This window comes from Coffea arabica, chromosome 5c, assembly GCF_036785885.1.
Source record: "Coffea arabica cultivar ET-39 chromosome 5c, Coffea Arabica ET-39 HiFi, whole genome shotgun sequence".
NCBI lineage: Eukaryota > Viridiplantae > Streptophyta > Magnoliopsida > Gentianales > Rubiaceae > Coffea > Coffea arabica.
Genome location: NC_092319.1, coordinates 41225895 through 41242392, shown reverse-complemented (window position 1 = coordinate 41242392; position 16498 = coordinate 41225895). Strand labels below are relative to the sequence as shown.

General features: G+C 34.2%; 1 protein-coding gene and 1 long non-coding RNA gene across 2 annotated transcripts; one reads left to right on the top strand and one right to left on the bottom strand.

Moving 5' to 3' along the window:
- Positions 1-724: 724 nt before the first annotated feature.
- On the bottom strand, positions 725-2167 carry LOC113689459 (transcription factor MYB14-like). The gene is made up of 3 exons (XM_027207228.2): positions 1987-2167; positions 1496-1625; positions 725-1325 (listed from the first exon to the last, which is right to left on the bottom strand). Exons 1-3 carry the CDS (start codon positions 2117-2119, stop codon positions 800-802), a joined length of 789 nt encoding a protein of 262 aa, XP_027063029.1. The 5' UTR covers positions 2120-2167; the 3' UTR covers positions 725-799.
- Positions 2168-4794: 2627 nt separating this feature from the next.
- LOC140007750 (uncharacterized) lies at positions 4795-12495 on the top strand. The gene is made up of 5 exons (XR_011815145.1): positions 4795-5934; positions 6905-7004; positions 8573-8641; positions 11423-11473; positions 12290-12495. It is a non-coding gene; the product is annotated as an uncharacterized lncRNA (long non-coding RNA).
- The last annotated feature ends 4003 nt before the right edge of the window (positions 12496-16498 follow it).

Sequence of the window (16498 nt, the reverse complement as noted above, 5' to 3'; positions counted from 1 at the left end):
GTTCAACCGGTCAAACCGGCCGGTCCGGTCCGGTTTTCAAAACACTGTTGTCAACTTGATATTTGCTATTTCTATTTGGAATAGTAAAAAAAAAAAAAAAAAAAACCCTAATATTTTGGTTTCAAATCTCTTAAATGCGACGCCTGGATTGGGCTTCATGAGTCCAAGCAATTGCTTTTATTCTACTTAACGTAATTTTGATGTGATTGGGAGGCTACCAATTTGAGCACACGAAACTTTGGATAACACTCGTCTTAACGAGGAAAGTGTACTAAATTCGGAGGCCCAGTTGTTGCAGGCATATATAGTATATTTTTGCTCTCTCTCTCTCTCTCTGTTTCCTAGGATTTCCTCAGAAGCTTTTGATTATGCTCTGTACATTCAAACCAGTCATTTGATTATGCTTGAAGAGGGTATAGTTATCTCATCAAATAAACATGATGACTCAACCAATTATATTTTTCCCTCAGAAGTACTTAGGATTAAGGTTGAGGATATGAAGGGGCCAATATTGGTGAAAACATTGGACGTGCAAGTGTTATTAGTCTACAAATTAAAAACCGATATGCATGAAGAGATCAGGCAATCCTGCACAAAATTAAATGTCATGTTGATTCTTTAGTTGTACAAAAAACCTGAAAAACTACACAATATTGAGCGCAAAACATAGAGAGCTAGATACTCTTGTGAAGGTATTATGTTTGTATTCTTGAAGTGCGGTAAACAAGTATAATCCTCGGAGCTTCCAAATTCAAAATTTTAATTGAATACTAATTAGCGTAGAATAATCAGGCCACTTTCATTGTATCAACTCGTGAAACCAATCCATATCTTCATCAAGAAATGAGGAGAAAGGGTATGTAAATTCTTCCTCAACAGGTGGCAACCAGTCATAATTAATTACTTTAAGATTGCTATATGATGTGTCCAAAGCAAAGGGTTCGCTCCAGAAACTCTCGAAGGATTCAGGTAATGATTCCACTGAACTGTTGCTGTCTTCTCCAAACCAGTCTCCACCGTCAAAATGTTTTGAACCGCAGCTCAAGGGGGACAACTCGCAGTTAGTATCAGCAGCAGGAACAGCAGCAATTTCAGTCTCCAATCCTGATCTATTTTGATCAGTAGTGGAATGAAATATGGATATTGCAGAAGATTCCTTATTTTGATCTGCATCACTTTCCATGGGTTGGGATCTTTCGCTAGTTTGCTCAATTTTATCCTTTGGTTTTGAATCTTGTTTGGTGCGCTTTCTGAGATGAGTGTGCCAATAATTTTTTACTTCGTTATCCGTTCTTCCTGGTAATCTTGCGGTAATAGCTGACCATCTGCAATTGTGGAAAAATCTCTTCAATCAGGAATGACTACTAGCCGGACCAAAACTTTATTTTATTTTAGTTTTTTGCCTCTCTCAGAAGAAAATTAAAAATGAATTCAAGGTTAGTTTAGCCCTTAAAACATGTCAAGAAGTTCATCAGAAGGGATAGTAACTTTATACCTGTTTCCCAATTCTTTATGTAACTTCAATATTAGTTCCTCTTCTTCCTCACTAAAGCTGCCTCTTTTTACACCAGGCCTCAGGTAATTCATCCATCTCAGTCTGCAACTTTTACCACACCTAGATAGACCTGAAAATCACCACAATTTCATTAGAAGAAGATACATTATTCAGTGTCACACCACAATTTACTAACTTCACTGCATTAACATTTCTCAGTTGCTGCAAAGTTCAGAATGATTGACACAACCATATCAAGAAAACAGTAGTTTTTTTTATGGTATACCTGCATTGTTAGACTAATTGCAGAGCAAGATTTGAAATATTAGAACACTTCTTCATAGTGACACAGACAAATCTATGGAACAATAAGGTTACACTTTTTGCGAATCTATCGATTTTAGTTTATTGACAAAATAAAAGACTAAAAGAATCAAACTAGAAGAAGGATCGAGATGGTGGCAGCATAGAGGAGGATGACTGAAAAAAACCGGCAAATTTAGGCAGCTGTTGCCAATTCCAATGGCCATATCTTAGAACATAGGCTCTCAATTTATTGTCTTCTTCTTCACTCCATGCACCTTTCTTCAATCCACTTTTGTCAATACATGTAGTTCTCACCATTTTGCTTCTCAACTCTTTTTTTCTCAAGTTTCAATCCCTCAAAAGCTATTGTGCTTAAGGAGTGAATTAATTCAGGTTGTCCAGATAACTAGTTTATATATAAACAAAAACGTGTTAGGCAACAATTTTTTTTTATCATCTTCACAAAACGTGTTTTATCCGCATGCATGCGCAGATCTCAAAAAAGTAAATAGTACTTGTACGGGATTGACTATTGAGATCCATGTAGGTCATGGTAGGTTTCGTAGACTTCTAATAGGACAAGCAATCAATCCTAGCTTAAATGTGGACAAATCCAGCATTAGATCATGTTTAGGTTTTTAAATTCTATTGCCTCCTCTTACTCGGAGGGACCGAGGAAACTGGTCCAAGGTGGACTCAGGGTGTGTGGTTCTTTCCATGTGTGGACTCGGGATCCAGGCGAGGACCACTTTACAGTCTGCGCAAATTTTAGGGGAGGAGAAAATTTTTAAAATTAAGGCATGATAATACAATTCTTGTGTTGTTGATGTCGCCCGGTCTGCCCTTAATTCCAGCCATGCAGAGCAAGAAGTGGCTAGCTAGCTTTTAGGGCTAGTTTTAGTAAGATTTGTGCTGCAATACTTGAGCAAATAAGGTGCGGAAGTATAGTGATATGTGCTTCAAGGAGTGGTTTAGTAACTTAGAGGTCCAACATTTGGGAAAAATGCAAGCAAATGATTTGTTTTAGGGGATGATTTCAAGAATATTTTGTGATAATACTTTATTGGAAAGTTCGTAAGTGATAGTATAAAAAGATGGTTGTGGAAAATATTGAAAATTTTTAGCAATTTATAAAATGATTTTTCTAAAAGCTTGCCATCTCGACACGCTAAGGTCCCTTTTTTTTTTTTTTTTTTTTTTTGTAAATTATACTGTAGCCATGTGCTCTATGTGAGATAAAAAAAAAAAGGTAATTAGAAAATATGTTCAAGAAATATTTCAAAAAAATCCTGAAAAACTCACAATCTGAACGAGTCTTAAATTTTCTTCCGATGGTGAAATTCTCATTTTTCAAGAATTTGACTAAATTGATGTGAATTCGAACATGCATCTATACTTGCTCTCAACTTGTTTTTGTCTTTTTAGTTTTCTTTTCTTTTTCTTTTTTTTCGGGGTCGTTAATCTTTCTTCACTTCAAAACATTTATCTCGGGGTTCATGAGGGGAGTCCTCAACATTTTCCTACACTCTTAGTCTAACTCTCTAGGAACCATTCAAGACTGACGTAATCTTCTCAATAGTCAATTCATAAAAGACGTATAACACTTGAAAACGTGCTCAATCGAAGATACATAATTCGGCCACAAAGCGTGATCCTATCCACATGGGGCGGTTAGATGTTTCCTCAGATGTCGAATCTGAGTTTACTAATGCCCTGTACATGATAACTTGGTCTTTGACGTAAAGCTGACTTTCCCCTCCAACGTGAAACAATGAAGGGAGAGAGCAGCCAATTTCATGGCCAGGTTAAGTGAATATATAATCTTAGGTTAAGTGAATATTAGATGTGTTAACGAATGCTCTTGACAGGTGTCGAGCCTGTGCAATAATAAAAATAGAATCTAACTATCACTAAAAGCAGTTAATAATTAATCTTAGATACTGGAGCAGGAACTCTAAGTGTGCAATGGGTTACTTGATTTACCCTGTTCCGGAAGAGTTTGCTTAATCCGATATACCAGAATTAATTAATTAACAAAATTTACTAAATAGTAGACAGTGGCAAGCAGGGTCGTCTCCTCAGGGATTGGGGATATTTGTCTCTTTATGATTCCAATTGGTAAGAGGGATTTAATGGGAATGAAACTAAAAACAATTAAGCAATTCAGCTAAAAATAAATAATTAACTAGCACGAATATAGACAGGAATTAAATCAAGAATAAATAAGTTCTAACCAAGGATACAACTATTCAGACACAGTCCATTCATCCGATTATTGATGCCAGGATGGTTCACGTAATGTATTAATAGGTTAGTTATAGTTGCCAACGGGTTCTAACGACCAAATTTTCTTTAATTTATTGATAGCCAATGTACGACCATTGATTACCTCTAACCAGAGAATACTTCTAGGTACGACCGTAGAAATTAATTCTTCAATTGCATTAAGAACTAGAAAAACCTAACCCCAATCAATAACACACTACGGGGGTTATTTAAATTGGATTGCACGATCCCTTAGTGTGTAAACATGCCAGTTGTCACTAATATTAATCAATTAAATAATTATGGATTTAATTGACTAATTTGACAGGAGATTAATAAGTCGCATTGAACATCGGGCCCTTAATATCCAATTAACAAAATAATCCCAAGGAAATTCAAGTAAACAACGTGCAAATATTAACAAATTAAGAAATGCGTGAAAATTAATTAGATCTCACAGATATTTGAAACTGCGCCGTCGAGTTGATCTTTGACTAGATGAAAAGTTTAACCACGCCGCACAAGTAAAGTTCCACGCAAATTCATTAATTCACCAGGCATCCCGTTATTAACATATGTATAAAAGAGCGAATGCCATGGCTCAAAAGGGATGGTTGTTTTGCTGATGTGTCCAATAGTTATTGGTTGGAGTGTGTTCGTCCGTCTGTGTGTGTGTGGTTTTTTTTCCTTTTCTTTTTCAAACAATCAAATGCAGATGTGATGAATGGGAGAAGGTTACCTGCTCCCAACTTTTCAGTGATGGTAGCGGTTCCTTTTCTCCACTCATTTCATTAACCATCCGACTCCCTCTCTCCAACACTTCCTTTCTCTTCTTTTTTTCCCTCATCCTCACAAAGAAAGCTGCACTTTTTCTCTCTCTTCAATTTCGGAAGCATTTTCTCTCTTCAATTTTTTTCTGATAGATGACAACAGAATCAAAAAGTTGGCTGGAATATTTTTGCTTCAAAAACTCTTCTTAATTCTTTTTTCCAAAGCATCTTTATTAGCCATTTTTTCCCCCTTCTATTATTTACCAGATTAATTGTCTAATTTTTCCCTTTTATGATGTTGTGATGTTGATCAAGTTGAGGATCAAAGCCAGTGCTGTCGACTTGAGGATCAAGTTGAGAGGGAGATGGGAACTCTAGGAGTCCTTTCCTTTCCTTTTGCTTCGATCCAAACGGTGCCTTAAGATTTCGGCTCTCTGAAGAATGAGGCTGTCAGAGAGACTGGGATTTCTTCAACCTCTCTGATTTTTAGCCTATGATTTCTTTTTTCATCATCGACCATCAGAAACCAATAGCCCTTCAGATGCAGTTTCTGCTTATGATTAATCACAGAAACCCACCTTAAAGTTTTTGAACCAGACCTTTCATAAATAGCAGCATTACTACTACTACTATTGATTCTGCTCATCTTCTCGAGAAGCCTGCTTGTCTGAAAGCTGTGGTGATTCTTTACCTTTCAGATCAAATGGGTCAGTGCATTGAGCCAAATCTGACCCGTATCTTGGCTGGGCAACCCGGATGGCATATATGATGGGGAGGAAGAGAAGATGATCCATCACATTGCAACCGGCGTTGCAGCCATGGCGGTGTCACTTTCTTTTTGCCTGACCTAAGATGATACATCTGAGCCTGAACCTTGATCATTTTCCCCCTTCGATGGCATCGTTATTTTTCTGAAAATAAAAGCAAGTTTTTTTTTTCACTATCAAGAAATTGGGCTTTTTTTTTTGTTGGTTGGGTACACTGAGGAATGAAGTTAAATCAATACAAAATTGCAGTTTACTCTGGAAAAAAAAATTGACGTTGTGATGTTGCAGGTACATAATTTGGAAATTTCCTCCACCATCTTCATGCGATTTTGTAAGTTTTGTTTTTCCATTTTGAAGGTAGATTCTATAAGGTTATTTTCTTAAAAAATTGTATTCTTTAACATTGTTTCCCATGCCTCTCGAACCCTCTCAGTTTAAGGAAGAAAATAGAAAAAGTAAATCAGTGTTCCTGAAATAAAGCACTTGCTCTGCATCTCGTTTTACCTTTATGGATTTCTGTCTAAATGTTTGTCATGTGGGGTTTATTTTGTGGGTAGTTTGGTTCACCACTTCTATATATTTCTTGTTCAGTTTTGGAGTATGTGGAAGGCAAATGAGTCTTTAAAATTGCTGGCCCGCCTGGTGGTTTTGGAGAAAGTACCTCACGGAAGTATTTCTAAGAAGCATTTTTCAAGTTGTTTTGCATTTCAAAAGTTCTCCCCTACAATTAAATTTTTTACCAAACAATTTATTTGGATTAACCTGGATTTCAAATATTCAAAATCCTCCGTGAAATCTAATTCCATGAAACTAAACTGATTTTTGTGGGAGTTTTCGTACATTTGATCATTCTTAGTCCCATTTATTGTGGTTTTCTACCAGTACAATCTGGTGTTTGTATCAGTGATGTTGGAGTCCTTGATTGGATTTCAAGAAATTGTAGGTTTATGGTGTACTGCCTTGTATACTAAATCATTTGGTATATAATCTTTTTTTCAAGTTAAATTGGTGTTAAATTGATCCTAATGATGGACCAATGTGATTTTCATGCTAAAAAAGTCTTGTGTCGTTGATGGCTTGATAATTTTTGGGAGTTTAGTAAGCTGTTGTGAGTAGTATTTTTTAGTGATAACGGTATTATTCACTATGGCATTTTAAGAATTGTACCTGACCACATGGATATTTTCTCCTCCTGGTGGTTTGGTGCTTTTTCCTTTTTAAATACCTGGAGGCTTTTTTTGATTGAACTATTTGATGATTTGACTTGTTGCTTATGGTTATACGTTGGTTTGTTTTGACAGCCGTGTGTGTGAAAAATCCCATGATATTATCTGTAAGTATGGCCTGATGTGCTGCAGACAATACTTCTGCAGTAATGCTAAGGAGATTGGATTCATTAAGGTAATGGATTTGAAGTTTTGAGAAAGGAATGATCGTATTGTTACCTTCTTTAAAAAAAAAAAACTAACCGAGCTACTAGGACGTGGATATTGTTTTCATCGTCATGTCAATATTCATATTCAAGTTAGGATCTGATTGTGCATTTAAATTTTCTTGTGCCTGCGGTTCTAGATACGAGTATATGCCAATTTAAGAATTTTGTAGTTGGTTGTTGGCACACTGTGATACTGAGTTATGGGTCTTGCTTTTCCATTTTTGTGTCCTTCTTGAATAAATTACTAAATCATTTTGAATTTTCTTGCATTTGTCATTGCAATATAATTGAAAGAATAGGTCTTTGCCTCCTTGCTAGCGGATTTTGTTGAGCAAGCTGCCATTAGAGATAAATGGATCCCAAGTTGTTATTTGCTTTGAATTTGAACAATTTTGGATGTTCTAATTTGCCATTGAACTTGAATTGGTATGTGAATCAACAAATTCTACCATATACTGTTCTTTAATATGCGGTATCACATATTTTCTTGAGGTTGTCTTTGGTGTGACTATTTTGTGAATGCAATTATGGTGAATTTTTTATTTCTATTATAAGAAATTGATGAATTGCAGGCAATGTTTTTAATTAGTTGGTTAATTCTCTTGAACTGATTATTCTGGATCGTATATGTTTTTTATGTCGATGCCATGATAAATTGGTTAAATTGGTTCTCGTTCATTGTGAGCAAATCTAGATTTGTATTGGAACAGATTGCCTTTCTTTTTTTATTTAAATAAGATGAGAAGATCTTTGTAAGACATTTCTTATCATTTTACTATTGCAATAATTACTGGAAAATGCAGAGCCAAGGTATATTTATGCAAAAACATTAATATTCTGGAGTATTTTCAAAGTGAGACTTATTTTAGCTAATGAATACTTATTAGCAGGTTTACAATTTTGTTAAGCTATCAGAGCTTTATTATGCCAGCAATATACTACATAACCTACCTACAACACCTGCCAAAGGTTTTTTTATTACATTTTAGGCAAGAATAAAATGAGTTTTCCACTAAATTATGGTAAGGTTGAGTATTTGTCCTTGGGAAAAATGCCATATTCACATTTGTACATGAAAAATGCAATTTTTTGTTTTGTTACGTGTGTACATTCATGCCCTGTATCTGGTAACATGAAATAATTGCTTAGAATAATCATTTATGTAAATTGATGGGGTCTGATGCCAAGTTTAACATGGGTAGGGAACTGTAATGTAAGTGTTGATTCCTTAAGTGAGATGACTTCAATTAATGACCTGTTTTAATATACTTGATGATAATGTAAAAAGCGAGTTACATAATGCTATAGGGGTTGGGTAAAGGGAAAAGGAGTTATATTACATTGAGGTGGATGTTTGATAAACGTATTTATTTGGATATGAAAATGATAATAATGCATAGCGTTTTCGTCCAAAAAGGTGATAGTAGTAATTATTTTTCTATTAAGTTTAGTTCACGATGAAATGTAGTACTTAGTTTGCATTAATTATGGTTGACTCCATCCAAATCTGAGTTTGTTTGTATGTAATTTGCAGGTTGATGGTGCTAAAAATTTCTTGTGGATTTGAACAAGATACTTAAATGAGCTTCTATTTCTTCAAATTGTGAGTGGTTTATGGATGGTTGTATACAATTCTTAAAGTTTTTATTACTTGCCATCTACTTGTACATAGTTTTGCAGTCACAATTGATGCTTTTCTCATTCTGGTGATGTTTTATTCTATTTTACTAAGTAGGATGGGAATTAGAGTGTTTAGCAGGTGAATTTGTCAACATTTAATGTCACATACTGTGGTTAACTTATTGCTTTTCTAATGCATGACTGCTAATGCTTGAAATGCATTAGCCTATCTCTATCTTTTTTTTTGGGAGGGGAGGGGGGAAATCGAGCATAAACAATAGGTACTTGCTAATTGGAAGTTTAGGATTTTGGCCTTTTTTGGTGGTTTTTTCCTTGGCTAATTATAATCAGCCAATACTTTTTTTTTTGGAAGTACTACCTAATTATTTTTTCGAGTCTTGGCTGATAGCAGTCGAAATTTTGGAGTCAATTTTATCCTTCACGCTGATTTTTACTTTTCCAGGTCTGTTGTTCTGTTTCTCAGAGATCTGGTATTTATAAAGTTCATGTTATGTTCTGAAAATTTTTTCCCTTGAGAATTTTTCTCAGTTTGCTACAGTCAAGAAAAGAAAATATTAACTAGATTTGGCCATGTAGTATGGGTACTGTGTAACTCCACTTTCTCTTTTTGTCTTTCTGCTTCACTCTCTCGTGATCTCCTAGAAATTCCTCACTCAAAGTTACTGGTTTGGTGCTGTCTATAAACTGTATATAGCGGAACCCTTTTTTTTGGTTTCTACATATCCATTTTTCCTGGTTACGAAATGAGGAATTGAGATATACAATCAAGGGATGGTTTTTATACTTTTTTTTTTTGGAGTGGTGCATGATTCACCTCTCAAGGTCATATACATATCTATACTTATTATCCCTTTTTTCTAATGAGATTCCTTTCGATTGATCAGCATCAAAGGGAATACCCACAATAATATATTACCTGAAATACACTAATAAGCAAACACTATTTGGTTGGAAGATAGAAAAATCAATTCCAAGTGCAGTACATAAGTTGCGATTGGCCTTTATGTGAGCTACTCTATTCCATTCTGTTATGAGTGCTCTGATATCCGCAACCGCATAATGAAGCACTCTATCGTCAGGAATGATGATATTGGACTGGTAAATCGGACTAAACTCAGGCTTTACTTTTTTTTTCATGGTCACTTCTCAGATTAAGAAACTCAATTCCAGATTTAGAAAGCTTTAATTATGTATTGTATGTGAAATTTGGTGAATTTGCTAAACTTTTTCTTATTTAGTCTCTTTTTTGGGTTTTTATTTCTCATGGCTGTCAGCCTTATAAAATCTGATAATGGCCTAGAAAATGATAAGATAGAGGTACTAAATTTGTCTTTTAAGATTTAATTGTGAGTTGCCATATCTGTCTTTGTAAAAATTTGGCTGCTATTTATGCTATTGGGTCACATTAGGTCAAATGTAAGTGGGCAGTTTTTGGTTGGGAACGGTAGTATACATATTTTGCGGAACTGTGTTAACAAAATGGCACTTCTCACATGTGCAAAAACATCTGATCAGAGGTTGTTTTCATTAGGTAGAAATCGAAATGTTGATATTTTGGATAGTTAATTTTAGTGTAAATTTTTGTTTGTTTGAATGGTGTTATTTTCATGACCTTACTATATTGTGTATGGAAGTGGTAATTAGTTTTATGGATCTAGCAAATTCAATGTTTACTTTGTTTTGGTCTCTAATTTGTGGGGCATTTTATTAGGTTGATATATTAATCATGAAGGAAAAAAGCTGCCATAGTTGTTGCCATCTTTTAGTTCGTAGTGGTCTTTAAGATATTAGTTTCTTGTGCAATTTTTTGTGGTGATTGAATTTTAAGGTATTGGCTTAACTACATGAATGGAAATTAATCAATTTGAATGGAAATTGGAGTTGGGAGAGTGAAAATAGCTATTCTATTTTGTTGATTTTAAGTCGTGCAAGATTTTTCACTCAACAGGCTCATGCGCATCAGGTGCTCAATTTCCATTCAAATTAATTAGTTTCCCATTTGAGGATGAATTGGTCAAAAATTGATAGTTTAGATACTAAATGCGTTATACCAGAAAATTCGAGGATGAAATGTATTCATAATTCAAAATTTAGGGATGAAAAGTGACATTTTTCCTTAAATGTTCTATTCATTCACCAAAAAAAGAATTAACTTGCTGCATAACTGTAGTTTTGCCTCTTTAATCATAGACTACGATGTTTAGTAGCTTAGAAATTCTTGTTAGAAAATTCAGTTTTAGTTGACTTAAATCTATATTTGCAAAACATGGTGGTCTCTTAGATTTGTAACATCTCAGTAAGATAAAGTCTGGAAAACTGAACCTTACAACAAATTTATTTTACTTTGTAAAAATGAACTTAATTGAAGAAAGCTTACACAGGAAATTTTGCAAAAAAACATGAAGATGGTGGTCCAATTGATAGGTTCAAAGAGGTGAATGTGTTATAGACCTTCAATTTGTCTTGAAATTTTTATACAGGAAAGAACTTTACGAAAGGGCATATTACTTTTGAAGAAGATTTGGTAAAACTCACTGATTTGTTTTAACAGGATGGATAATCTGTAGTAAATATGACACATCCAGATGTTCCAGTATGAGTTGCCTCTACTTTGAGATAAATGACACATACTTCTTCCTAGAGTTTGAGAATACAATCACTGTTTCGACACATTCAATTTTTTTCCCCTTTTTTTGTTCTTTTGGTGTTAATTTTCTAAGTATATTATTGGTTGTTGTTACAGGAAGGAATATGAAGACTTGAAGTTGACATCTCTAACAAGTAGTTAAAGCTGGTAATATTTATTTGTGTTCTACCATTTATACTATAAACCATATTGTCGTTTTCTATAAACAGTCTCTCACCTAATTTAGCCTATCTTGATTGCATTATTGATAAAGATGTGCTGAGAAATGAGCTTCAGTTATGGATCCAAATGGTGTTTTTTTCTATTCCTCATGAGATTTGCTTCGGTTGTATGATTTCTTCTCAAGTTAAATTGAAAAGTTATTCTGTTTATTGATTTTATTACATGGACGCTTATCTTGGGAGATTGGTATTGATCATCATTTAAGCTGTGAGGAATGAATGAAAAAAAACATACCTAGCAGAAAACCCTTCACCTTTTTTCGAGTTCTTTGGGGCATTGTGATTTCTTTCACTAGCTGGTCCTTATTGAATCATCAAAACAAATCTAATCTTTTTATGTTGGCAAACCTCAATCCTCTCCTCTTTTGAATACCTTTGATTACTCCTTTTTAGAACCCAAGCAGACCATAACTAGGGAAAAATACGAGGTTATGATTGTATAGAGACTCGTCCTAAGGATGGCTTTTGAAAACTTATCATTGGTAGGGTTTCAAAAGGCATTCTTGGAGTTGCTGGAGTTATAAGGAATTGATATGGATTTTGGACCATCGGATCAGTAAAAGATTAGGAATAACTTCCAATCTTCTAGCTGAACTTTTGGGATTGAGAGGAGGACTAAGGATAACTATAGATCATTATTGCTACAAACCGGAATTGGAAGTTGATGCTATTAATATTTTTAATCTTTTAAACCAATATGATACTGCTATTTACAATGTGCTATGGTTATATCTGATTGTAGGTATCTTATCGTATTTTGGCAGCAAGTCTTGATCAAAGCATATAAGCAGTGAAGCAAATCGGATGGTAGATTGTTTAGCTAATGTATAGGATGCTAACAACAGGGTATCTTTTATTATGATGTTATGCCCCACCATTTTTAGTTGCAGCTAGATGACTGTTTGGGGATTTTATTCTCGTTTTGTATCTCAATATGATTGCATATTATTTTAAAGTTCCTTTTATGCAAAAAAAATTCCAAAACTACAAAAAGTTAAAACTGTAGCTTATTTTCACTATTTAATAAAACTACAAAAGCATAGCTTATTTTCACTACGAATGCACTTTTATGTAACTTTTCATATTTAATATCTAAATTTGAATAATTGGGCATTTATGGGCACGATTGAAAATTACACCGCACATCGTGCGGTGTTATCCTCCTAGTTTTACTAAAAAGGCAGAAGTAAAAGTTGTTTTCCAGTGGGAAATAAAGCCGAACAGTCGGCACGCATGAACAACCGAGAAAGAAAGCAAAAACTATCCTACGACGAGTGGTTCTGCCGAATTTAGAGAAAAAGGTGCAAAAACCGGGTCCTCCAAAATTTCTCTTGTTTCCTATTGCTAGTAGGACTTCCCGTACCAGCCATCTCTTCATCAGCCGAAAAGGAAAAGAAAATCACCTCTGGTCTGCTCTTGTGGACCACGTTGATGGAGCTTTGTAGAAGACTCTCCCGTGTGAAGTAATTTGCTTCAGAAAGCTCCCTTTTTAGCGCCTTTCAGTTCCACTTCCTGTGGATAGGTCTAAATATCAAATATAAGTATATGTTAACAATTAAACAATATTTGACAAGGACAATGGGAAAAATTAACAATAAAAATTACTAACGATTAATATCCTATCAGTTCTATGGGTGCCCGTTAATAAAACTCATATTAAATTAGTCGTAGAGTAGGCTAATTCAGTAGGAAAAGATTTTGTGGTCACTTTTCTATTATTATGGATTTTAGTATTTTATGATGAATCACAACACCAAAAAAGTCCTTAGTTTTGTTTAAAACAGTAACAAGCCATCCGAAAAGTGCAGTAGGGCAGACATGCTGTCTTGTATCCGCAATGCATGCTTATAATATTTGTTGCTTTGAATATATTCATTTATTATCTACTCGAAAAGTAAAAAGATACATTAGAATTATAATCTATAAAAGCTGATAAATGCATTTATATAGTGGTAACAAATAAACAAAACAAAACAAAACGTAAACATAACGTCGTTAGACGGCGTTGTGTTTTCAGTGAAATGAGGAAATCAAATATCTATTCCAATTACATCGTGGATGTGGACTCCTGGCATCTGAAGGAGGTAATCAAAAAGGTGGCTGGCCATGGATTTTTCTGAGTACTTTGTCAACTCAAACCAGTGAATGAAGGTACAAGATATTTGGGTTCAAAGCATACGCATATCGACACATGTCCCAGATGCCAAAGAGTAATGAAAAAAAAAATGACTTAAATTAGTTTAGATTTGGACCACGAATATAATTATTGTATGGTTTTTAGACTAGAAGATTGAAAGGTGAGATTTTATTCTCTTTTGTCAACATTATCAGATATTTGGGTAGGATTGGTCTACTAGTTCACTTTTAGATCATGCAATAACTCTATGAAGATTCTTGCATAAACATTGTACATCTTTTATCATCAATTTTCCACATGGTCTATAAATAAACAACAAACAAGCCTAGTTAAGTATTTTCCATATCCCGTTTGGATTGCTATTTTTTGATAAAAAAAAATATGTCATAATGGTTTGATATGTATGAAATAAAAAGGTGATTAAAAGATATATTTATAAAAAACGTAAAAATTTTGAGGGAAAAGCTTCTTTCGATCTCCACACTTTGATAGTAATAAAGAAACTGCACATTTTGGTCTTTCAAGATGGCACTGGATGGCTTCCAACACCCCTGCCGATTCCAAATGGACGGGCTGTGATACAAACGAGCCCCAGATCTGGCAATTGTTTGCTTGGGTGGGCTTTTCGTCTTTAGATTTTTAAAACTGATCAATAAATGAGACCCAGGAGGCCAGGCCTTCTAATTTACATGAGTGGGCTTTTCCACTTTAGTGATGTCATATATATATATATAGTAAAAGCACCAACATGATTTGATGATTTAGTGTTTAGTGGTTTAGTTTTTCCTTCCTATAATATCCTTATTAGTGGTATTAATGACTTTAATCCATTTACAAATATAAATGTAATTCCAAGTATTATTAGGGCTTTTTACGTACTACCAACCTTTAAGTTTTGTTTTAGAACTAGAATCCCTTATAGAATTGAAATTGATTTGGAATGGTTATAGCCTTATAGGTTATAGGCTATTTTACTTGAAAAAACCTTTCTGTTAAAATTTAATGACCAGGCATTAGTGGCCACATTATTAAAAATCTTGACTAACTATGTGTATATTAACCTTCTTAAACTTTTATAAATTCCTCCCAAGTTGATTAGATAAACAAAGAGAGAGCATATTTGGAATGATTTCTTTAGGCTTTTCACTTAAGCTGATACCAACTTTGCAATACATTTTGCTCAAAAAAAAAAAAAACTTTGAGATATATTTAATTAAAATTTTTTTTATGCAATAATAAGAAAAGATTTTCTTAAGACTAAGCTAACTACTTTTGACTTTTTGAAAGAAAAATTCTCACTTGAAACTAATGAAAAAAGACTAAGCTCCAAACCTCAAGCAAAATAAAGAAATCACAAAGACAAATCCCTGTACACATCTCTCTATACTTGAAAATTTTGGCCTGACAAACATTATAAATCATGTTTCATAACCCATCCATATGCACTTGTCTACTGTTGAACAAATACTTTGTCAATCATAAGTATGAAATATAAAAGTTATTTCTTGTATACACACAATAATCTTGTAAATTAACAACCATTAAATTATAAATTTAACCCTAAGCAAGATACAAGGCAACGTGCAAATGCTAGTTTTCCTGAATAGACGGAAACGAAATTATTTGTCCTCCACAGCGTCATTTCTTGGCAAACATGATCAAGGCCCAAGGTTCCAACTATACAAAAAATGTGTTTAGATCGAAATCGTCGCTTCATCTCATGTCTGTATCATGGACCAAAACCTCGAGCTTTGTTGTCAATTTCAATACTGGGAATCGATAAAACAGGCGAAGTGCACTTTCGTTTGTCTTGTATAGGAATGGGAATGATTGGAAACCAGATTCTGGCGACTACTTGGCTTGATGCTTAATTTGGTTTCTTTTTAGCAAGCCAGTTTTCTAGCAGGCTTTCTTGATCGTCCCTAAAGTTCATGATATATATCAAGTATCAACCCGGGCAGAGAGACCTATAAATTTTGAAACAGTTTTTTCTTAACCTTTAAGGAGAAAAATTAACTCTCAAAATTAAAAAAAATGTGTTGTTCTTTTTTCTTTTTTTTTTTTTGAGGTACAAATTCGCACAAGATTCTTGAAGTGTTGGATAAAAGAGAATAGCATCAATAATTTCCTTCATCTCGATTAAAGAAAACAGCCAGTTAATACGCGATCATGTGAACAGCTTACTTCATCTTGTTTTGATGCTGTTAATCACTGTTCCTGATGATTCCACTGATGTATAAACAAAAAGGGGGGATGAATCCATTCAAAAAGTCAAGCATAATATGATAACTATAATGTATATTGGACGCACTCCCAAGAAACAATATATTTTCCTAGTGCAACAGATTCATTGTATGATGCATTGCAGGTTGCATAAGCATCCAAAAGTTTTAGTGTTGAAACAATAGTCTGTGATTAATTAATATGATGATGAGCATATGACATTGCATAATCGTCTATGTCTGGTGTAATATTTTAATTTGCCTGGGGTGGAAAAAAATTAATTGCCCTGATCATCAGGAGTGGACTTTATCTCTCTGAAGTTAGAATACTAGCTAGTGTATACATGGAAGCCAGGGAGGCACATCATGTGCTTCTTGAGGAAAAACTATGTCTAGGTTTATGAACCCACGTTCTCGATCTAAGGAATTAATTAAAGTGTAGTGACTAACTGAAAATATTGATGAAAATAAGTATCCTTTCTTATCCTTGGTTATGCAGGGAGCTTAATCAAATTTCAGAGGCACTCAATATTGGCTTTTTTTTTTTTATTTTTATGGAAAGTTATAAGAACAGATTATAAACAAGCCAAAA